General features: G+C 58.3%; 2 protein-coding genes across 4 annotated transcripts in view; one reads left to right on the top strand and one right to left on the bottom strand.

The window, feature by feature from the left end:
• Nucleotides 1–1,374: 1,374 nt before the first annotated feature.
• On the bottom strand, nucleotides 1,375–22,523 carry GET4 (guided entry of tail-anchored proteins factor 4). Of its 3 annotated transcripts, XM_050784264.1 has the most exons (9): nucleotides 22,225–22,519; nucleotides 12,591–12,669; nucleotides 12,082–12,163; nucleotides 11,037–11,186; nucleotides 8,144–8,282; nucleotides 6,899–7,039; nucleotides 4,274–4,349; nucleotides 4,117–4,189; nucleotides 1,375–2,474 (listed from the first exon to the last, which is right to left on the bottom strand). In XM_050784264.1, the coding sequence occupies exons 1-9, from the start codon at nucleotides 22,377–22,379 to the stop codon at nucleotides 2,386–2,388; spliced, it is 984 nt and encodes a 327-aa protein (XP_050640221.1). In that variant the 5' UTR covers nucleotides 22,380–22,519; the 3' UTR covers nucleotides 1,375–2,385. The 3 variants fall into 3 exon arrangements, with proteins under 3 accessions (XP_050640221.1, XP_050640220.1, XP_050640222.1); XM_050784263.1 differs by having other exon boundaries at nucleotides 4,117–4,349; nucleotides 22,225–22,523; XM_050784265.1 differs by lacking the exon at nucleotides 22,225–22,519 and adding an exon at nucleotides 15,896–22,123 and having other exon boundaries at nucleotides 4,117–4,349.
• PRKAR1B (protein kinase cAMP-dependent type I regulatory subunit beta) overlaps nucleotides 21,796–23,481 on the top strand; it is a 329,737-nt gene continuing 328,051 nt past the window's right edge. Inside the window, exon 1 of the mRNA XM_050784250.1 lies at nucleotides 21,796–21,799. The gene's annotated coding sequence lies outside the window, so the exon portion shown is untranslated. The remainder of the gene's footprint in view (nucleotides 21,800–23,481) is intronic.

Below are 23,481 nucleotides of genomic sequence, written 5' to 3'. Positions count from 1 at the left end.
GGAGAATCTTTGTCTGCTCCCAGGGACCTGACAGGGCCTTTGCTCCCTGAGGTTTGGAGGAAGGACGCGGTGTCTGAGCTGGTCACAGCGCCATGTTCCTTGTGCACGGAAGCTGGCCCCCACCCGAGGTGCTCCCCAGCACCTCTTCCCCAGCTGCCTCCATCTGAGGCCTGCCAGGCAGTTCCTGGGCAGAGCCCACAGCCTGAAAGACAAGCCCAGCTCAGCATGAAGTAGAGTGTGGGGGATGCATCCCGGGTGGGGGGGGGTCCCCTGTGCCTGCGCCTGCACCTGCCAGCGCTCCCATGCTGGGCCCCTCAACCCTCACACAGAACATGCTGAATCCCACTTCTCCAATGAGGAGCTGGGGCCCCAGGGCAGGGTGGAGGGGTCCCCAAGGGGGCTGTGCTGGTGAGGATGTGGGTGAGATACCCCCACCTGGAGCTGAGACCCCAGGCAAGTGCCCCGCAGCCTCACCAGGCGCCATGGTCCAAACCCCAGCAATGAGAGGACTGGGCCTGGGTCAGGGAGAGCCCTGGGCTGCGCTGGACACACCCCCGGGGGCAACCAGCAGTGCCCACAGCCTCCCCACAGAGTGGAAGTGTGGGCACGTGCTGTGTGAGTGCACGTCCCCATGTGTCCACGTGTGCGCTGAGGACGCTGATGACTGTCACGTTTTAAAGACCACAGAGCAACTTTTTAATGGGGGAAAGCATTTTTCAAACCAGGCAAGACGCACAGGCACAGAAGGTGGTTGCAGCAGGGGTCGCTCGCTGTCCAGCCCTCCCTGTGTGGACACAGCTGTGGGGAAGGGCCTCCCCTCGCGCGCAGCATTCCCAGCAGGCATACGGATGGACCGTGACTCCACCGCGAAGTCCTGAGGCAGGGAGAGGCGGACGCCGCGGTGCAGGCTCAGCACAGGCCACAGGGGGGCCGCCTGCAGGGCTCTGGCCAGCTGTTCCTGCCGTCTCACGGTAAGCCGGAGTGACGCTGCACACATAATCCTGTCACTCCGGATCACACTCGCTATTCACAGCAAGTGCCACACGGCAGGGACGGGTGCCCTGTCAGCACCTAGGGCAGGGTACGGGCTCTCTGCACGGCTGCCTCCCCGGCAGCCCAAGGGCTTTGCTCTTTGAGGCTGCGACACCCAGACCTGGTGGATTTGGTTTTTATGAATTTCAATGAAATTACACAACTTTACTTCTAAAATCACAGCCGAGTGAATGTGAGACTTCCCGATAGCCCTCTGCTCCGTCCACGCACGGGCAGTCTGGCCACAGGGCACGCCGCCTCTGGGGGCTCCCAGGCACAGCCCTGAGAGCAGAGGCCCCCACACCCACGGGTGGGCGCCCGAGAAAGGACCAGCGTCGCACAGCCCGGTAGAAAGGGTTTATTTATGCGCAACGGTTCACACAAGCCTTCCTTAAATTCCACTTTACAGGAAATAAAGCTGTGCGTTTCCCCTTCCCATGCACAACTGTGTATCAATCTGCAACTGTCCTTTAACTGTGAAAAAATAGAGCGTCTCCCCTTTTGTCATTGTTCTGGTAACATCTGGAATAGCATCTGTGACAGAGAACGGAGCTGCTCACTCCTGGACCGGTTATTTGGTTAAAACCTAAAATGTCAGGTCAAAAAAATCAATCACCCAATACAAATAAATATTGCATTATGAAAGAGATGGGCAGAGTCCCGTGGTATCCCTTTTTAAAGTGGCATTTCCAGCACAGCAGCGTGGCGCTGACAGACCGGCAGGGTGCAGCTCCGGGATGCCACATGGGACACAGCTGCAAGTACCCGTGGGCACCGTCCTGCCGAACGCGTCCCTCCACTGAGCCTGAGAACATGGCGCGGGCACGTGCGCTCCGTCTGCGACGGGGACCAGTTCACCGTGACCGCAGAGTGGCCCCGTGCTCAAAAACAGCCGCTCGCATCTGCAGACCACATGGGCCCGGCTGGGCGCTCATGTCCGAGGGCCAGTGCCTGCTTTGGTGACCGCAGCTATGCTGGATGCCAGGCAAGGAGCATGATGTGCCCAGTCCCCGCTGAGGATGGGCTTCCTGTGCTGCCCATCAGCCCTCCCGAAAGGACCCAGAACAAAGGAGTGGGAGAGGGTGACGCCGCGGCAAGGCCTGTGCTTTATTGTGGTCAATCTTGGGGGACGCGGCGGCCAGCAGGGGCGAGGCCCCGCTCCCGGGCCCCAGCAGCACAGCAACCCACAGCCGCGCCACCCTAAGCCGCCGCACAGTAACAGACACGCGCCGGCACGCGGCCACCGCCAGCCTCAGGGCCGGGAGCCCCCAGGCGAGGAGCCACCCAGGACTCGCCTCTGAAACGTCCCTCGAGCCGTCGTCGACCGTGGTGTCTCCACGTGGCCCGGCCGCTTCAGTCCAGCTCGATCGGGCTGCCGTCGCTGGGGCTCTCCTCTCCCTCCTCCTGCTCTGAGGAGCCCATGAGGCTGCTCAGAAGGTTCCCTGGAAAGGAGGACACTGTGGCAGTCAGGCCCAGGCAGCCTCCCACAGGCCCCCAAGCCCCTCCTTCCCACAGACGTCTCGTGAGGTGTCCCAGTGTCCCACGCAACCAGCAAAAGCCTCACAACGCTACTGTCTGCGACCCAGGAACCCCAGGACAGGACCCTCTGGAAGACAGGGAGCCGATAGCCATAAAGAGATACTGAAACCACGGAGCAGCCACGGGGGCTCTACAGAGCCGCGCTCCATGTCCACCAACGGCACCAGGGAGCAGGCATGGGGGCCTAAAGAACCACCCTCCACGGAGGGCCCTACAGAGCCAACACAACCTCACGGAAATAACTTTTTTTTTTTTGAGACAGAGTTCGCTCTTGTTACCCAGGCTGGAGTGCAATGGCGTGATTTCGGCTCACTGCAACCTCCGCCTCCCAGGTTCAAGCGACTCTCCTGCCTCAGTCTCCCTAGTAGCTGGAATTACAGGCATGCGCCACCACGATCGACTAATTTTGTATTTCCAGTAGAGATGGGGTTTCTCCATGTTGGTCAGGCTGGTCTCGTACTCCCGACCTCAGATGATCCGCCCACCTCGGCCTCCCAAAGTGCTGGGATCACAGGCGAGAGCCACCGCGCCCGGCCAGAAAAACACTTTTCAACAAAGGGAAGCGCGACCGTGGAGCACACGTGCGCCACACCCTGTGGTGACACCCGAATCAACTGGATGCACCAAAGCTTCAACGGCTGCTCCCACAGGGGCCAACTGCAGTCACTGTCATCCGATTTTTACCCAATCAACAACTACTCTACATACAAAACCAAAGTCCAAAACGTCTCCTGAAACGAACAAGTGAGACGTTACACCGTGTTCTCCGAATACAAAGACATGGCCGTGGTGGTGTCACCCTCTCTTATCCACGATATCACCCCAATCGCAGGATATGCCCGACGGCGCTTCTGTGGAACAGGAGCCCAGGCTGCGGTTTCAACAGAACAGCCATGCAGAAGTGTCAGGGCGCTCCTGACGGGTGTTGGGTGGAGGAGCCTGTGCCGTGGGGCACAGTGAGGGCCAGTGTGTGTGGATGGGCACCCCGGGAGGACGGGGCCTGCCACGCGATGCAGCTGCACCAGGGCAGACAGCTGTGGAGAGAGGTCACCGCCTCACACCTCCCACTAAACCCAAAGAGATGACACTGGGAAGGCAGGTGCCTCAGTGAGGGGCCTCTCCCGCGGTGGCATGGGACACCACCCACAGACACCTGCCCCGCCGTGACCCCGCAGCCACAGCAGCACTGCCTGTCCCAGCATAATGGCCGGCAATGTCCAGGCACACCAGGCTCACAGAGGCCACCTGGCATGGCGCACAGATAAACAGGTGAGCACACAGCCGGCCACGCGACGTGACCCCTGCCAGGAAGTGGGAGAAACCTCGGGGATGGGGAGCTCTGGAGTGGAGACGGGGCTGGGAGGCACCGTGCTAGAATTCTCTACTCTAAAATATAATTTCCTACTAACAAAAAAAAGTTGAGAAACATTTGAAAGAGCAGAAAATCACTTCTACATGAAGGACCGCACTGGCCCTGCCTGGGCAGATGATGACCCCACACCGACCCAGGGCTGCAGTGGGCGTGGCAAGGGCGCCCCAGCTTACCGAGCAGGCCTCCGTAGGAAGACGTCTGCTTGGGCGGGACGCCAAAAAACAGCTGTCCTATGCGGTCGAGGTACTGCAAGGCAGAGGCAGCAGGCTCAGGAGCCGGCAGACCCAGGCCCTGGGGTCTCCTCCTCCCTCCCCAGCCCTGAGCTCTCACCTCGTTGTACATCGGGTCACGCCGGAGGGATGGCTGGTACTGCTCACATAGCACAGTGAACACCGTTAGCTTCCCACTGGGACACAGAGACACAGGGATGTGCTAGATGAGAACAGGACCACACTCACCTGCACACACCACCGCGCCTACACCTGGCACTCACCAGCACACACCACTCACCTACACCACTCACCTACATCACTCACCTGCACGCACCACACCTAGACCCAACACTCACCCACACACACCACCGCGCCTACACCCCACACCTGCACACCACCGTACCTACACCCAACACACACCCGCACACACCACGCCTACAGCCAACACTCACCTGTACACACTGAGCCTACACCCAACACTTACCTGTACACACCACCGCACCTAGGCCCAACACCCGCACACACTACTGTGCCTAAACCCAACACCTGCACACGTCACACCTACACCACTCACCTGTGCACACCACTCACCTGCACACACCTACACCCATCTGCACACACCACTGCACCTATGCCCAACACACCTGCACACACCACCGCGCCTACACACGTCACCTGCACACACCACCACGCCTATATACACCACTGCACCTACACCCAATATACACCTGCATACACACCTACACCCAACACACTTGCACACACCACTCACCTGCATACACCGCGCCTATGCCACTCACCTGTGCACACTACCGAGCCTACACCCAGCACTCACCCGCACACACCACTCACCTGCCCACACCACTCACCTGAACACCACCATACCTATACCCAACACACACTTGTACACCGTGCCTACACTGCACACCCGCACACACCACTGCACTTACGCCCAGTTTACCCACACACACCGTGCCTATACCCCACTCATCTGCACACACCATTAACCCATACACCACCACGCCTACACCCAGCACTGACCTGCGCACACCACCGCACCTAGGCCCAACACACCTGCACACACCACCGTGCCTACACACAACTCACCTGCGCATCACTCACCTGCACACGTCACACCTACACCACTCACCTGCGCACACCACTCACCTGCACACACACCTACACTCAACACTCACCTGCACACACCACCGTGGCTACACACAACTAACCTGCACATACCACGCCTACACCAAACATGCACCTGCACCCAACACTCATTTGTGCACACTCACCTACACACCCCACCGCACCTACGCCCACCACTCACCTGCACACCCCACCGCACCTACGCCCACCACTCACCTGCACACCACCACGCCTACACTGCACACCTGCACACACCACCGTGCCTACACCCAACTCACCTGTGCACACAATTGCACATACCATGCCTGCACCGAACACCTGTACCCACGACTCACCTGCACACACCACCGCACCTACACACCACTCACCTGCACACCACAGCGCCTACACCCAACTCACCTGCGTACACAACTGCACACACCACCATGCCTGCACCAAACACCTGTAAACACCACTCACCTGCACACACCACCGCACCTACTCCCAACACTCACCTGCACACACCACCGCGCCTGCACTGAACACATACCTGCACTCACCACTCACCTGCACTGAACACATACCTGCACTCACCACTCACCTGCACACACCACCGCACCTGCACCGAACACACACCTGCACACACCACTGTGCCTACACCCAGCACTCACCTGCACACATGCCTACACACCCAACACATCTGCACACACCGTGCCTACACCCAGCACTCACCTGCACACATGCCTACACACCCAACACATCTGCACACACCGTGCCTACACCCAGCACTCACCTGCACACATGCCTACACACCCAACACATCTGCACACACCGTGCCTACACCCAGCACTCACCTGCACACACGCCTACACACCCAACACATCTGCACACACCGTGCCTACACCCAGCACTCACCTGTGCATACCGCCACACCCACACCTAACACCTACAAACACCCAGATGGCTACCCATGCCATGTCTACACTCAATACCTGCACACGTACAGCAACCCATATTGCCAAGTCTATACCCAATACACCTGCACGCCCCCACGCAGCTACCCACACGTCTACAGACAACACACCTACACACCACACACCCACCCTCACCATGTCTACACCCAACACACATACTTGCACGTACCCCAACACAACTACCCACACCAGACACCCCATACCTACACACACTCCCCCCTCTACACCTACAACACACCTGCACACATCTACACACACCCACACCACCACATGGACACCCAGCACCTGCACACACACCCCCCACAGCTACCCACACCATATCGACACCCAACTCACCTGCACACAACCCCCCACACCATCACGTCTACACTCACCCACCCCTGTACCCACAAGTCTACACCCAACACTCACCTGCACACACCCACACTACAGCACATACACCCACACAGCTACCCACACTACCATGTCTACACCCAACAGCCCTGCACACACACCCATACCACGTCTACACCCAACACTCATACCCTATACATATACCCACACAGCTACCCCCACCATGGCTACACTTGCACGCACACCCACACAGCTACCCATGCCACGTCGACACACAACACACATATTCACACCCCACCACCAAGACGCACCCGTCCACAGCCAGCAGCAGGAACCAGATGAAGTTGAGCAGCGGCTCCACAAATGGAGGCCCGTCCTCGATGGACGGGTGCTTCTGGGTGTATGTCGTGAAGACCACCGACGCGCTACTTTTGTTTTTTAAACAGAGAAACCTGGAAATGAGAACATGCTGGTGGTGGAAGGGCTGGAGAACATGGCTTCTGGCCGCACAGGCGCCAGCCTCTGACACGTCCTTCCCAAGCTCGTGCGCCCATGGGTCCCGCGGCCCCCGGCACGGAGGAACCCAGTGCTTCACACGTGTCTCCCCTCACGTGCAGGGCATACTGGGGAAGCCTGAAATTCACAGGTGAAGAGAACGAAGCTTGGGAAGGTCACCAGGCTCTGGAGCTGGGCCCCAGCCTGAGACTCAACTATGCGATGCACTGAGCAAGCTCTCCTCTCCTCAGGATGCCCGCACCAGAACACTCAGTCACGGCACAGCAGCTGGCGGGTGCCACACAGACCCTGGCTCCTGTTCGAGGAGGGCCCACGGGGAGAGCTCAGTGTCCCAGGGGCAGAGCCACTGTCAGCCCAGAGAAAACGTGTACGCAGTGCGGTGCAGAGCCAGGGAGCTCCAGGTTTGACCCAGCTTTTCATCTAAGTCACGGACGCCAGCTCCTGGCAGAGCTCTGCAGTGCGCACCACCGAGGTCAGAGGGTGTCTGTCCCCAGATCCCACGTTAACTCCCCAACGCCCGCCTTGAAATCCACATTGTTCTGTGGGAAGAAACTGATGGACACAAATAACGCTTTCATGAGAAAGGAAGCAGAGGCCAGCACCTGGAGCAGGAGCGCCTGGAGCTCGGCCTGCAGGATGCCCCAGAGAGCTGGCGGGAGGGCCCGCGGGGTAGATGCTCACCATTCTATGACCTGGGTGTGCATTTCCGCTTTTCCAGATACTGCGGGAAGGCAGAGGCCGAGGCAGGCCTGAGGAGAGCAGAGGCCGCGGGGCCTCCCGGCAGCAGGCAAGAGGCGCAATGTGGAGGGCGCTCCAGTGCCCGTCGGGAAAGGGGGAGTTTCTAAGATACTTCTTGAAACTGGTTAAACTTATGAATAATCACGGGTGACTCTGGCTGACAAGTGCGCTGTGGATTCTGCCCAGAGTGAACTCAGTTTATCCTGCAGCATGGCTCGGGCAGGGGACAAGGGGACCTGCTCTAAGGCCGCCTGGCCAAGGCAGCGATGGAAGCCAAGACCCAAAGAGCCACAAACACCTACTGTAGCACGGCCTGGGCCACGAACATGTCCACCTCGCTGCGGAAGCCGCGGGACGTGGAGTATTCCACCAGCATGTTGGCACAGCCCTCCCCATCCGCCGAGTGCAGAAAATGATACCGCGACTCACAATAGTTTTGTTCTGCAAAGGAAACACAGAAAAATTTGAATGCATTTCATGAATATAATATAGAATAGGAAAAGTGGAAAGATACTCTATGTTAATTGTAGTCCACCTGCCTGCCCTGGAGAAGAGCCCAGCCAGAGCCCACAGGCAGAGGTACCCGATAGGGACTCAGAGCCGGCCCAAACCTCACACACAGCACCAAATAAACAGATCACCAGAGAACAGTCACTCAGCCATGCAACACCTTCATCCTCCAAGCTCTCAGAGGTGCTTAATCCAATCACATTAACGTGCGTTGTAATGATCAGTTATAGAGTGTTAACATGTGACCCTCCCCACCTACCAGAAGCAACTTATAGGGAGCAATGTAATCAGGGCCTAGGCCAGTGCATCTAGCATGTAATCAACAGTCAAAACCAGCCTGATGTGCTCACCACACTGACCCAACGATCAACCCTTGATATCTCAAAGGCACACTCTGCTCCCAGGCCCCGTCCTAACACCCGCTCACACTCACTCCGCTCCCAGGCCCCGTCCTAACACCCGCTCACACTCACTCCGCTCCCAGGCCCCGTCCTAACACCCGCTCACACTCACTCCGCTCCCAGGCCCCGTCCTAACACCCGCTCACACTCACTCCGCTCCCAGGCCCCGTCCTAACACCCACTCACACTCACTCCGCTCCCAGGCCCTGTGCATGCCTTGGGAGCCCAGCCCTTCCCGTGGTGCAGATCTCAGCACTCACCAGGCGCCTGCCTCTCCCACCTAGTGGGCCCTTTCCCAACTGCGTTGCCCAACAGGAGCCTCCAGGGCCCTCCTGCTGCCTCTGTGGCTGCCAGAGTCCTTGTCACCTTGCTTTGTCTCCTGTTGTCTCCCTACATTCCCAAACCTTTACCTATGGGTATGATTTCATCCCCAGGAGAGAAGCACCAGGGAAGCACATAGCCCAAGTATCGTGGAGCCCCAGCCTCAGGTCCTGTATGGGGCCTGTGCTTAGGACAGCAGAGGCCGTGCGTGGCCACCTTGGCACGGAGCAGGCCTGGGCTCCCCGGGTGAGGTCCATCGAAGTCTCACAGCACTGTCATGCTGTCGGGGACCTGGGCCCGCGCCTACCCCAGTGGGAGGCAGCCAAGGTCCCTCTTCAGAGAATCTCTGCAGATGCAACGAGCACAGCCCTCCCACGCGCTCCCTGGACTGCCTCGACCTAACCCCATGGTGGGTGGGGAGATAGACACGTACGTCCCTCATGATCGCTTGTGCCTGTCTTAGGAACTGCCATGCAGGTCTCCTGGGCACTGGGCATCACCTGTCCCACGCCACCCACTGCCTGGCTCTCCCCACAGGGCCTGTGCGCAGGTGTGGCAAGGGCGGCCACCCAGTGTTGACGTAGGTGTTCCTGACTCATCCAAAAGACGGGCGACAGCTCCCAGGCAGGGTGTGGGGGCAGCTCCTGACTCCCCAACCTGGCAGTGGGACCCACACAGGCGGCAGCTCGCTATGCAGGGCAGAGGAGGGTCATCTGCGGCCGTGTTCTGTGTGGAGGCGTGCTGGCTCAGGGACAGGTGGAGTACAGGAGGCCTGCTGTAGCCAGAGGCCAGGGAAGGTGGCAGCAGGTATGCTCCAGGGACCAAGGAGGCACCAGCCTGGGCCAGCCCCTTCTGAGGAAGGAGGCGACCACGGGGAAACTGAGGTGAGAGGTGGGCACTGGCTCATCTCCCTGTGGGTGCCCTGCCACTCGGCACACATCCAGGGCCAGGTTCTGCCAGGCTCTTCTGAGAAGAGCCTCCTAATTCTACTCGGATCTGCAACCTTCCCATTCCTGTCGCTTGGGGAGAAGGTCAGGAGGGCCTGCCAGGTGCCTGAGGGTGCTGAACCTCCTGTCACAGCCCAGGCGGAACCTGCATGACCAGGGACAAGGTCGGACGGGCGTGCATTTCAGGGCTGCTGACGTGTGCAGAGCACATGGGCCCTCGTGCAGCTGCCACCGCGCCGGGTGGAGCACAGCTGTGTCTAGGAGGAGCTGTTCAAGCTCAGAGCCCTGGTCTCTGGAGCAAAGGCCTTCAGCCGAGATCCAAGTTCCTAGAGCTTCCAATGCGGGGCTGCCCCTCACCCGCCAAGCCCAGGCACATGCAGACCCGAGCAGGCCTCCCGACAGCAGGAAGGAAACCATCTCACGGTACTGGGGCCACCTGCCACCCCATTTCCCAGGGAATGCCCTGGGGAGGACACTTCTAAACCCCCATTAGCACCTCATTCAAGTCACTCAACATTTACCCAGCACCACTCCCGCCTCAGAGCTGCAGAACACAGCCAGCCAGACCCCACCACAGGGTGAGTAACCCGCACAGAGGCTTCATCAGCCCCACCACAGGGTGATTAATCCCCGCAAAGGCTTCATCAGAAGATGAGGTCAGCGTAAAGGAGAAAAACAAGGCATGGCATCATCCCAGCGCTAGAAAGAACGTTCCAGAAAGGAGCAGCAGCACGTGTAGGCCCTGTGAGGGTGCGGCTGCCTCCTTGAGGGTCAGAACATCCCACGGGAAGGCCTGGAGAGGCGGTCGCCTGCCCCCCGTCTTGCAGCTTCTCGGGGCAGTGGATCTGATCGGGGGCTTGGCATGGTGCACGGGCCTCCATGGACCGACCCACATGACCACAGGGTGAAACCCCACCCCTGCCCCAGTGGGTGACCCTGATGGACTGGAATGCACAGTGCATATCAACACCGTGAGAGCAGAGAGGGGCCCACGCCCACCCTGGCCCCAGACCTACCTTTCCACAGGGTAAGGGCCAGCAGCTGGTGCAGCCGGGGATGGCCCAGCTTCCCGGAGCCTCCACTGGACCACTTCAGGGCTCTGGACACAAAGGCCACGCGCTCAGGAGAGTTGGGGTCCATCAGACTGAACACTTTAGCCAGATTTTCTGCAAAGAGCACAGACCCTCATCAGAGAAACGCACAGCAACTCCGGTTCTCTGTACCACACACCTTACGGAAGTGGATTTCAATCCACAACTACTTAACAGGCAGAGGAAGCTGGTGGGTGTCCCTGAGTGAGCCATGGGCCACCCTGCTGACCTGCCCACCGCGGTGCCAGCACCATGGGCCCCAGAGCACAGTGAGGAAGGACAGACACCCTGGCCGAGGCAAGGGCTGGGGAAGGTGCCGTGGGGAGTCTGGAGTCCAGGAACACCTGTGGCCGCTCTGGATACCTGGCTCTGGCTCGGGGGCATCTCCCAGAGCAGCAGGGACTAGGAGTGGGACTCGCAGCCAGGCCGCCCACAGAAGGGCTTTGCTGACCTCACGCTCACCCGACAGGACATGCCGACAAGTCAAATCCCTGGATAAAATGGTGCCCCACCCTGAACCAGCGCCCACCTTGCCAGCTGGCGGGGAGGCCACTGTCCATCAGAGCAGGGGAGAGGCCAGGGCCCCGATCATACCCTGCCGACGAGTCACAGCAGGTGCTGCTCAGCCTGCAGTGTGCTCGGGCCAGGGCCAGCCAGGGGGCCTGGCTCACCGGGACCAGGTGAGAACTGCCTCTGCAGCAGGGTGAACCCCAGAGCACAAGACCCCCAAACGCAGACACCAAACACGGCAGACCCCCAAACACAGACACCAAACACGGCAGACCCCCAAACGCAGACACCAAACACGGCAGACCCCCAAACGCAGACACCAAACACGGCGGACCCCCAAACGCAGACACCAAACACGGCGGACCCCCAAACGCAGACACCAAACACAGCGCAGGGGCCCGGGGAGGGGCGCACCGGGGCCACCGTCACAGGGTCCCGGGGTGCAGGGCCGGATGCTCACCCAGCAGCTCGTCAGCCACCTCCACTTCTGCCTTCTCCAGGGACTCCAGGACAAGCATGGACAAGTCTGCTGCGCTGTTTTGCTACAAAAGAGAGAAACACACAAAAATCAAGAACAAAGCTCTGACCTGTTCAGGACAGAAAAGACAAGGCTGGGTTTCCAGCAGAAGCCAGAGCGTGGCCAGTGCTGAGGAGTCTATTCTGAGCACCACGTCCCTTGGCAATGCCGCCAAAAAACAGATCTCCTGGCCAAGAATCAAATGAAAATGGACAGGGCCGTTTATACCAAAATGCCCACTCAGCCCCACTGTGCACAAACGCAGCGCAGCGTCTCAGCCCTGAGAGGGGAGCAGCCAAGCCAGGGACTCTGGGCCCCTCCGCCACCCACAGCCCCAGTGGCCAAGGCCAAGGGCAGCCCAAGATATGCCTGTCAGGCCCCTCCCATGTCACTCCCACCTCAACTTGTCTGCCGGGAGCAGGAAGGGATGCAGGAGGAACAAGACGGCGTACCTGGCCATGGCTGAAGAACAGCAGGGCTCCCGAGTACATGAGCTCCCGGGCCTCCGCATGCTTGCTCTGGGACATGTACCTGCCACAGAGAGGAGACCGTGAGCCGCACCCACACGCTCTCGCCACCACACTCCCTGCTCATCTTCAGGTCAGAAGCTAAAAACAAGGTGCCCAGGAACGGGTGGCATCCTAAAAGCGGTGCTCCCCTTACGCACAGATGCTTTTCACCAAGAACAGGGCAGCAGCTCCTGAGGCCCAGGTGCTGTGTGAAGAGGGTCTGCCCTGGGCGTCATGCTGACCATGAGGGCAGTGTGGGGCACCTCTGGACACTTACTAAGGGCCCATCTGTGTCCAAATATGCCAGGAGCCAGAAAGCAGCCTCACCCTGGAGCAGCTCACTGTTTCAGCAGCTGGGACCAGAAAGGCCACTGGGCGAGGCAGGTGGACAGGGAAGGAGCAGGGGATGTGCACGTGGCCACTTGAGAGCTCAGTGGCCACAGGCAGGGGCCGAAGGATGGCGGACTCCAGGCTGGGGTCCCACCAAGGACAGTAATGGCTGTGACAGCAGCACCTTCTTCCCCTACGGGGCCAGTGTCCCTGCCCTCTGCTCCTCTGCGTGCCGCACTCCTCCCCCCAGGACAGGGAAGGGTCTGGGGTGCACGGTTGCATCATGTCCCCACTCCCAGAGCACCGTCGCCGGGGAAAGCTGGAGCTCCTCGGGCTACACAGGGACAGAGGCAGGGGCGGCGAGAGGCGTGGTGGGGACCAGTGTGCGACAGACGATGAGGAGAAAAGCCGAGATGGCCACACTGCTCTAAGCAGCAGAGCCCCTGCCTGTGAGAACAGCAGGCGTGGCAGGCAGGAGGCGGCCTCTGCTGGGACGCGCTGCACCTCCCAGGCCCAGTGGTGGGGCCCAGCACATGCTATTTCATCAGCTACACATTTTTCTTAGCTGCCTTATCAAAAAATACATAACCAGTTAATCAGCTCTGTGTCTGTAAGCCAAATGTCCTTGGACAAAGCCTTGTTTAAAAATAAATCTAGTTAAAGAAAAATATTAAGTAAACGGCAGTGCAGACCAGACTCGGGGGCTCACACCTGTAATGTCAGCCCTTTGGGAGGCTGAGGTGGGAGGATCGCTTGAGCCCATGAGTTTGAGCCTGGCCTGGGCAACATAGTGAGATCCTGTCTCTACGAAAAACACAAAAATCGGCTGGGCATGGTGGCGTGCACCTGTGGCCCCAGCTACTCAGGAGGCTGAGGTGGGAGGACTGCTTGAGCCTGGGTAGCCGAGGCTGCAGTGAGCCACGATTGCACCACTGCACTGCAGCCTGGATGACAGAGCGAGGCGCCATCCCCCCAAAACAAACAAAAAACAATTGCAGTGCAGGTGGTAAACAGACACAGCAATGCCGGTGAAGGCCGGAATGTGAGCTTGGTGTTGCCAGGATGGGACGGCCAGCTGAGAACGTGAAGGGCTGGCTGCTCAGTTAACCACAGGAAAAGGGTTCCTCTTCAGAAGGCACCACAGCCGGGGATCCCAAACACAGACAGCCTCGCCATGACTAGGGCATCTTGTTAGCCTGGCACACATGCCTTCCCACCCGTCGGGCTGCACAGAGGCAGGGCACCAGGAGGGAAAAGCCTGTACCCAAGAAAGAAAGTGCCCCGCCCCCCGTCAGCCCGCAGGCCTCCGACAGGCCTCAGGTTTTGCTGCGCTCCCTGCACAGTGAAGGTTCTGGAGGGAGACCCACCCCAACACCACAGCAGGAGCCTCGACAGGACCATTGACTCTGTGACCGGCCATCCTGGCTCCAGTCCTGCAAGGCTGTGACTGACTCAGAGGAGGCCGGGAGCCGCCTGGCACAGGGCACTCTGGGAAAACAAGCTTCCAGACACACCCGGCCTCACACTGCCGCCGGCAGGGCCATGGGCAGAACCGATGCACTGACCCTGAGCAAGCACCACCCCGGCTTTTGCTTATGCCGATACTACAGTATTCTGGATGCTTCTATCGGAGGTAAAGCAAGTGGTGGCAGCTTAAAAACCAGAAGAAGAAAAAGGACTCCTTGGAAGGCAGTGACCCATATTCCTGCACGAGAAGCCTGCTGTGGGGGGCACTGCCGATGGTCTCGGCCTCCGGCCCGGCTTGGACTGCACCTTGCGGCCGGCTCCCTTCTTCCCAGGGCAGCTGTGAGCCAGGCGAGGGGAAAAAGAACGGGAGGAGAATTCTGGGCACACAGTGGTCCCTGGCCTGGCTGGGGGTGCCCGTTTCCAGGTCCAGGAATGCCAGTGACGGGCAAACCGTCTAAAGCAGCTCTGAACATGGATGGCTTCCTCTTGCACTGGAGAATTCCGGAAGCTGTGAAGGATTCTGGCTTCCAGGTGACTAAGCCGGGACAGGTACCCTCTCAGGCCCGAGGCCAGGGAGAGTAGGGGGCAGCTGGGCAAGGCTGGGCCTTCTCCCGGCCTGGCTCTGCACGCTGCGCACTGTTGGCCGTGCTGTGTGGACACCCAGACATGCCTTCCAGACAGGGAAACGGCTTCTGCCTACTGACAGAGGCGCTGAGAGCCAGAGAGCGATGGTGCTCTCTGCCGGTCAAAGAATCTGTATCCACAGAGCAAAGTGTCTGGACAAACAATCTAGCTGACTTTGCTCTTCTCTTACAAACACGTTAAAAAGTAGAACACAGGGCCAGGCGCGGTGGCTCAAGCCTGTAATCCCAGCACTTTGGGAGGTCGAGATGGGCGGATCACGAGGTCAGGAGATCGAGACCATCCTGGCTAACACGGTGAAACCCCGTCTCTACTAAAAAAAATACAAAAACTAGCCGGGCGAGGTGGCGGGTGCCTGTAGTCCCAGCTACTTGGGAGGCTGAGGCAGGAGAATGGCATAAACCCAGGAGGCGGAGCTTGCAGTGAGCTGAGATCCGGCCACTGCACTCCAGCCTGGGCGACAGAGCAAGACTCCGTCTCAACCAAAAAAAAAAAAAAAGTAGAACACAGAAATGCAAGCATGAGAACTAGTGGCAGAAACTGTTGGTGTCAAATGAAGGAAGACCAAGCTCCTGGGGCGAATCCCGCCCTTCGCTCTCGGCAGAGGGAAGCTGGCTCGCGCATTCAGCCACCAGGGACACATGGAGGATGAAGAGGAAATACTCAAGACGCACGCAGGTGCCGGGCACAGGCAGCCAGACAGACCTCACAAGGACCCCTGCACCGACTGCCTCGAGCTGAAGCCACCCGCGCCCAGATGCGGGGCTCCTGCAGGGAATGTGAGGCCGCTCCGCTCTGCCAGGACTCACTCTGAGAAGGGACCTGAGCCGCCAAGCACAGCTCCTTCACACGACGCTCCTCTTGGGCCCTGGGCTACAGCGTGCCCCGCACACACTGGACCATTTTCCTTTAAAAAATCTCTTTAGATGACTGAAGAAACAAAAGCAGCTCAGAGGCCGCAATAAAAAAAATCAGGCAAACACATTGCAAGAGCAACCATGTGGCAGGAGGAGCCGGACCCACCACTGTGTGGGCGGCTGCTGCAGGTCACTGCCTCCCAGGCTGCGGTCTCAGCCACATCAAGTTTCTAAAAGTGAATCTACAAATACTGCAGCCAAGGCTGAGGCCCCTCAAGGCCTGGATGGTGGCTCCGAAGAGCACTAATAATCCGTTCGGCCTGGATGCCGACTCCTCAACCCAGCAGGGAAAAGTGTGGAGAAATCAGGTGATGACCATAACCAGTGCCATCTACGGGGCAAGGTCGGCTTCTCTCTAGCATAACCAGGTGAACCAGGTCGGTTTCTCTCTAGCACAACCAGGCAAACCAGGAGCTCCTGCGCGACTTCTGTGGGGCGCACACCCAGCGATACCAAACCTGCTGGGTTCCCAATTCCTTCCTCTCCTTCACCTTAAACTGCTGTGGCTATGAGTTAAAACAGCATCTCTTGGATGGGTGCAGTGGCTCACACCTGTAATCCCAGCACTTTGGGGGGCCGAGGCAGGCAGATCACGAGGTCAGGAGATCGAGACCTTCAAGCTAACACAATGAAACCCCGTCTCTACGAAAAATACAAAAAATTAGCCGGGCGTGGTGGCGGGCACCTGTAGTCCCAGCTACTCGGGAGGCTGAGGCAGGAGAACGGCATGAACCCGGGAGGCGGAGCTTGCAGTGAGCCGAGATCGTGCCACTGCACTCCAGCCTGGGTGACAGTGCGAGACTCTGTCTCCAAAAAAAAAAAAAAAAGGTATCTCTTGGGAACCCTTGTACCCTGCTGGTGGGAGTGTAAATTAGCTGAACCATCCTGGAAAGCAGTATGGCAATTCTTCAAAGAACTAAAAACAGAACTAACCATTCGACTCGGCAATCCCACTACTGCATATATACCCCGAGAACTCTAAATGGTTCTGCCATAAAGACGAACGCACTCAAATGCTCACTGCAGCACCACTCACAACAGCACAGACGTGGAATCAAGCTGGGGGCCTGTGAGTAGCAGATGGATAAAGAGAATGTGGTCCATATACACCGCAGAGTACTATGCAGCCATAAAAAGGAACGAGATCATGCCCTTTGCAGGAACTTGGAAGGAGCCGGAGGCCATTATCCTTCACAAACTAACGCAGGAACAGAATCCCGGATACTACACGTTCTCACTTCGAAGTGAAAGCTGAATGATGAGAACACAGGGACAGAAAGGGGCCAACACACACCGGGGCCTGCCTGAGGGAAGAGGAAGAGACTCAAAAATCATTTTAACAAAACTGTCAGGTACCCATGCTTGGTACCCGGTGCTGAAATAATCTGTACCACAAACCCCAGTCACGAGTTTACCTATATAACAAGCCTGCACACAGACCTAAGGCTAAAATAAACATTAGAATATTTAAAAATAAATCAACAAAGCCTGCACACAAACCCGAGGCTTAAATAAACATTAGAATATTTAAAAATACGTCAACGAACACTGTCTTTTGGCAGATTCACCTGACAGCTGAAGAGATAAATGATTCTGCCGGAGACACACAGGGAACACCATTCAGCAATGAAAGGAACTGAGGACTCTCCCGGAGGAGTCTCCCAGTCACCGTGGTGCGTGAATTCAAGCCGTTAGACAGAAAGCGCACGCTGTGATTCCACGTACATAAAAGTCCAGGAAACGCCACCACACCTAAGTGCAGCCCGCAGATGCATGGGTGCCAGGGGTGTGGAGGGGTGGGAGTGGGGGCGAGGAGGCCTGGTTGCAGAGCCCCACAGAGCCGTGATATATTCCATGTCCTGACTGGTCATAGTTCACTCATGTCAGACCTCACCAAATTACACGTTTTTCATAAATATTTAAATGTAAACGTGCAATTATATATATTTATGGGCAGAAAAGCATTTTAAAAAATGGCTGGGTGCTATGGCTCCCACCTATAATCTCAGCACTTTGGGAGGCTGAGGCAGGCGGATCACCTGACATCAGGAGTTCAAGACCAGCCTGGCCAACATGGTGAAACTCCATCTCTACAAAAAATACAAAAATTGGCCAGGCGTGGTGGCGGGCGCCTGTAGTCCCAGCTGCTCATGAGGCTGAGGCACAAGCATTGCCTGAACCTGAGAGGCAGAGGCTGCAGTGAGCTGAGATCGCGCCACTGTTCTCCAACCTGAGCAACAGAGTGAGACTCTTGTCTCAAAAAACAAAGACCGTAACTTGGGGAATGTGACTTCTCTGGAAGCGACCCACCCATGGAGTGCTCTGAAGCAGAGCTGGGAATCCACACGGAATTCTACCCTGGAAAGAAAAGGATGCTGTCTCAGCAGGTGACAGTGAGGTGACAGCTGCCGCTGCTGACTCAGTCTTCATTCCTGGCTTGAAAGGCTCCAAGCCAAGGTTTGAGAGGTTCAGTAACGTGTCCCGGGCCCAGTAAGAGGTGGCGTGTGACCCTAAAGTCCAGGCTTTCTGAGCTAAGCCGCACCATGCCCCTGCCAGGTGACCCCACAACGTCACACGTGGCCAGAAGGCTTCCCAGTCTAGAGAGCTTAAGGGCACAGAACACTCATCACCTCCCTGGTTTCACTGTGAAAATACTCCCTCGACCAGGCACTCATCACTGAAAACCAAAACTGACAAATCCCCAGTCACCGTAGAAGTGGCTCAAAACAAGGAACACTGTGTTTATTTTGGGGGAGATCCACTTTTGCTGGTTAATCATTGGGCAAATATTTATTTATTTATCGAGACGGAATTTCTCTCGTCACCCAGGCTGGTGTGCAATGGCACGATCTCGGCTAATCGCAACCTCCGCCTCACAGGTTCAAGTGATTCTCCTGCCTCAGCCTCCCGAGTAGCTGGGATTACAGGCGGGCGCCACCACACCCAGCTAATTCTGTATTTTTAGTAAAGACAGGGTTTCTCCATGTTGGCCAGGCTGGTCTTGAACTCCTGACCTCAGAGGATCCACCCGCCTCGGCCTCCCAGTGTGTTGGGATTACAGGCGTGAGCCACCACTGCCTGGCAAATTCAGCAAATATTTATATACAAATCTCTAGGCATGGCAGGCATCAGGGTGAATCTTGAACGACATAAAAGTTCCCCATCACACAGCTCTATGGCCCCTCTACCCATTGGAAGGCTCGCGTTCTACGGTTTAGTAACTACTGACACCTTCGCCTTGATCCCTGAGGAACAATCAGGTTGAAGGCACTATCACAACCCGTGCCATCTGGGAGCTGCTACACGTTCAGTGACAAATTCAACCAGCATTAAAACGTATCGCTATAAGCGTCATGCATCAAAGACTTGTTTCTGCCAGAGATAAAATTAGTAGTTTCTTCTAAGGAGGAAAGCGAATCTCTTTCTAAACCAATTAAACAGCTCAGTTTTCAAAAAAGAAAAGCATCTACAATACAACTATAAGACGCAATGTAGCCTGCCTGGTGTGCATTTATAGTATGTCGAGGTTCATAGAAAATTCTGGAAACAAGGCTGTCCTTCAGGTCATGTAAGATGTCTCCTCATAAGCCTACAGTCAGGGACTCACGTCCACTGTCCTCAGCCCGGGCTGTACAAACAACGTGAACACTCTTCAAACAGAGGCCAGGGTCTCATCCCAGCCCGTTCGGGTCAGCTAAGATTGACAACTACTGACAAAAACACTCCTGTTTTCTCATTTCCTGGCATAAATGAGTAAGCAGCGATATGACATCTACTCCCTGCCCGGGGTTGGTAAAAGCCCACTTTCGCTTGGGCTCACCAGCACCCAGCCCCACTGAGTGCGGACCAATCGCCTATCCAGGCTGCATTCCAGCCAGCCCGGCGCAGGCACAGGCCAGGCACCACAGACCGTGTTTAATTCAAACATAAGCTAGCAAACTACAACCAAAGTGGCACCTCTAGACTTCTCCAGACAACAAGTGGACTTGCTATGGAGAGAAAGGATTTAAAACCTAGGCCCAGCGGAGAATGTTCAGGATATGGAGCTGTGCTGTGTGACGCTCTGACGCGGTTTCTCATCCCCACGCACACCAAGCGCAAACTCCGATGTGGGAGATGGGTCCCTGAAGGACTCCTCTGGAGGGGTGTCCGTGGGGCGGGAGGCTGTCCAAGGGGGGATTCAGGACACACTGCACTCCATTTTGCTGCAAACTAAAAACTGCTCTAAAAAGCAAAGTCTACTGGCCGGGCGCGGTGGCTCATGCCTGTAATCCCAGCACTTTGGGAGGCCGAGGCGGGCGGATCACGAGGTCAGGAGTTTCTGCCTGGCCAACATGGTGAAATCCCGTCTCTACTAAAAATACAAAAATTAGCTGAGCATGGTGGCGCGCGCCTGTAATTCCACCTACTCGGGAAGCTGAGGCAGGAGAATAGCTTGAACTCAGGAGGTGGAGGATGCAGTGAGCCGAGATCGCACCACTGCACTCCAGCCTGGGAGAGAGAACAGAGCGAGACTCCGTCTCAAAAAAAAAAAAAAAAGTTTATTAAAAGCAAAAAACCCCTGAATACCAAACCAAATAAAACCAGGCCTAAACTGTATGAAAGCCAGACTGCCCTTAAATACAATATCAAAACATCCACTGTCCTGTGGCAGTTTAGAAGTAAAAGGTACCTCACGGAAATGACTAAATCCTCTGAAATTATCTTTAAAACAGACCCAATCCCTCCAGTAACCGGCCAAACTGTTCCCTGACCTGAGCCCTAAGAGATAACCTGATATGCATAATTTACAGAATGCCACACACAGAACAACTGAAACATTTTTGCAGTAACTATACGATAGCAGAAATATTGTAACAGAGCAGTCCTGAAGAGATCAACCAAGCCCGAAGCAGCCTGGAACTTCCAAGTGGTCACAGTCCCGAGGGGCGTGCAGTTAACCCAGCACAGCCGGCTCTGCCCGCACTCGCCCGCCAGGCTGCACCGGGCCGCGCAGGTGTCACCGCGCCTAGGTCCAGAGGCGGCTGACTCGGTTCGGCAGGCCAGGCGGCGTCAACAGAGAAGCGGTTTCACCCTCAGCCTGGACCCTCGGTGAGAGGAACGCCAGCGACTTCCTGTGGAGCTCGGTGTAGGGCCCGGCTGGAGAACCTGAAGGCCAGGAGGAGGGAGGCAGGGAGGTGGGGGAATGCGGAACAGGTGGAGGCCAGGGGAGAGGTTGGGAAGGCAAGGGGAGGCCCAGAGAGGTGGAGGCAGAGGAAGGGGACGGGGAGGCCGGGCAGGGAGGCCTGAGAAAGGGGGGGAGGGAGAGGTGAAGGCCTGGGAAGGCCAAGGGGAGGGGAACAGGTGGAGACCAAGGGAGAGATGGAGGGAGATGGGGGAGGGGCGGTGGAGCCAGAGAACACGGAGAGGGAGGCCGGGCACGGAGGTCTGGGACAGGGAGGTATGGGGTGGGGAGAAGGTGAAGGCCTGGGGGAAGGAAGTGGAGTGGGGAAGGCCACGGGAGAGGTGGGGGAGGTCCAGCGGCGGTGGAGGCTAGGAGAGGGAAGCCGAAAAGGACGAGGCTGGGGAGAGAGCGAGCCGGGGTTGGGGGCAGGAGGAAGAGAGAGAAGGGGGGGCCGGGGGATGCCAGGGAAAAAGGCGGGGGGCAGAGGGAGGCCGAGGAGAGAAAGGAGTGGGGCCAGGGGGAGGCCGGGGAAAGAGAGGAAGACGGAGGGAGCAGTGGGAAGCCAGGGAGAGCGAGGCGGGGGGCAGGGAGAGGCCGAGGAGAGAGAGACGAGGGGCGGGGTGGGGCCGGGGAGAGAGAGACAGAAGAAGGGGGAGGCCAGGGAGAGAGAGGGAAACCAAGCTTGGGGGGGCGGCCGAGGAGAAAGACCGAAGTGCGAGTGTGGGGGCGGCCGAGGAGAGGAAGGCTGAGGGGCGTAGGGGGGCGGAGGAGGGAACAGGTGGAAGCCAGGGGCAGGGGAAGGCCAGGGAGGAACGCGGCGGAGGGGAGGGAACCCGAGGCGGGAGTCGGAGGCCGAGGGGCCGGGGCGCCGGGCCAGGCAGGGCCAAACCCGGGAAGCGCGGCTCAGACCCTCTGCCGGGCGACCCGCGGCCCCTGGCTCACTCGGCCCCGCGACAGGCACCGGCGCGGGCCAATGGGGGCGCGGGGCGAGGCACCGCGGCCAATGGGAGGCGGCGGGGGCGGGCGCCGGGCCGCGGCGAGGGCCGGGCGCGGGTACCTGAAGAACAGGGTCCGGTACATCTGGTGCGCCTCGTAGTAGTCGCCCTTCTCGACGCTGGCGCGCAGCTTGCCCTCCACACGCTGGACGCCGCCGCGGTTGCGGCCGCCGTTCCGGGAGTTCTCCTGCTCGGCCATCGCCGCCGCCGCCGCCATCGGGCCGGCGCTCCGCGCAGGGCTGATGCTGTCGCAGGCGCGGTCGGCAGCGCCTCCCGGCTTCCGTCCCGGCGGCCGCCCGACGCCCTTCTACGGTGGCCGCGAGGAGTCGCGCGCAGTCGGGGGCGGGCGCGCCGGCTGGCGGCGCGTGACCTGGGGCGGGGGCTGCAGGCAACACGTGACCCAGGGGCGGGGCCGCAGGCAACGCGTGGCCCGGGGCGGGGCGGGGCGGGGCGCGGCACGTGACCCGGGGCCGGGACTGGCTCGCGCCACAATGGCCGGTGGGGTGGAACTGCCTGGTGCGGCGCGGCGGGGAGCCCGAGGCTGCGGCGGCGGCGGCTGACCTTGAGCAGGGAGCGTCCTGGGGTGGGGCCCTGCCCACACGCTTGGTGTTAACAGCAGCCATTGAGCTCTACGTGTAAAATGTTTAAATTAAAAATACGTTTATAGAGCCGAGCGCGGCGGCTCACGCCTGTAATCCCAGTACTTTGGAAGGCCGAGGTGCAGATCAGCTGAGGTCAGGGGTTCCAGACGAGCCTAGCCAACATGGCGAAACCACGTCTCTACTAAAAATACAAAAATGAGCTGGGTGTGGTGGCGCATGCCTGTAATTCCACCTACTTGGGAGGCTGAGGCAGGAGAATTGCTTGAACCCAGGAGGTAGAGGTTGCAGTGAGCCAAGATGGCACCACTGCCCTCCAGCCTGGGTAACAGAGCCAGACTGTGTCTCCAAACAAAAAAACCTTTTAGGATAGCTGAGCTGCCTTCCTCCTCTTCGAAAAGCCACCTGTGGTCCTTCCCTGGCCGTGGCTGGGGACCTGCGGCTGTGCCTGGGTTGACGGACAGTCACTCCCCAGGGGTCGGGCCCTGCTCGAAGGGGGGACTGGGTCGGCCTAGAGCTTCCAGCCCCGTCAGGCGGCGGAAACGGGGTCCAACCCCAGGCAGAGAGTTAGAAACGGGACCCGGGGCCCAGCCCTAGCCATGCGGGTTTGGAAATAGCTTGGCTGTAAGCATTGGGGTTTGAAAGCGGTTTGGTCTGAAGACTCCGTTAGACTTCCGACCTTATAGGTTAGCATTGTTTACAATAAAGAAGAGGAAACAA

The sequence above is a fragment of the Macaca thibetana genome, chromosome 3 (assembly GCF_024542745.1).
Source record: "Macaca thibetana thibetana isolate TM-01 chromosome 3, ASM2454274v1, whole genome shotgun sequence".
Classification (NCBI taxonomy): Eukaryota; Metazoa; Chordata; class Mammalia; order Primates; family Cercopithecidae; genus Macaca; species Macaca thibetana.
This window is presented reverse-complemented; position numbering and strand designations above follow the sequence as displayed.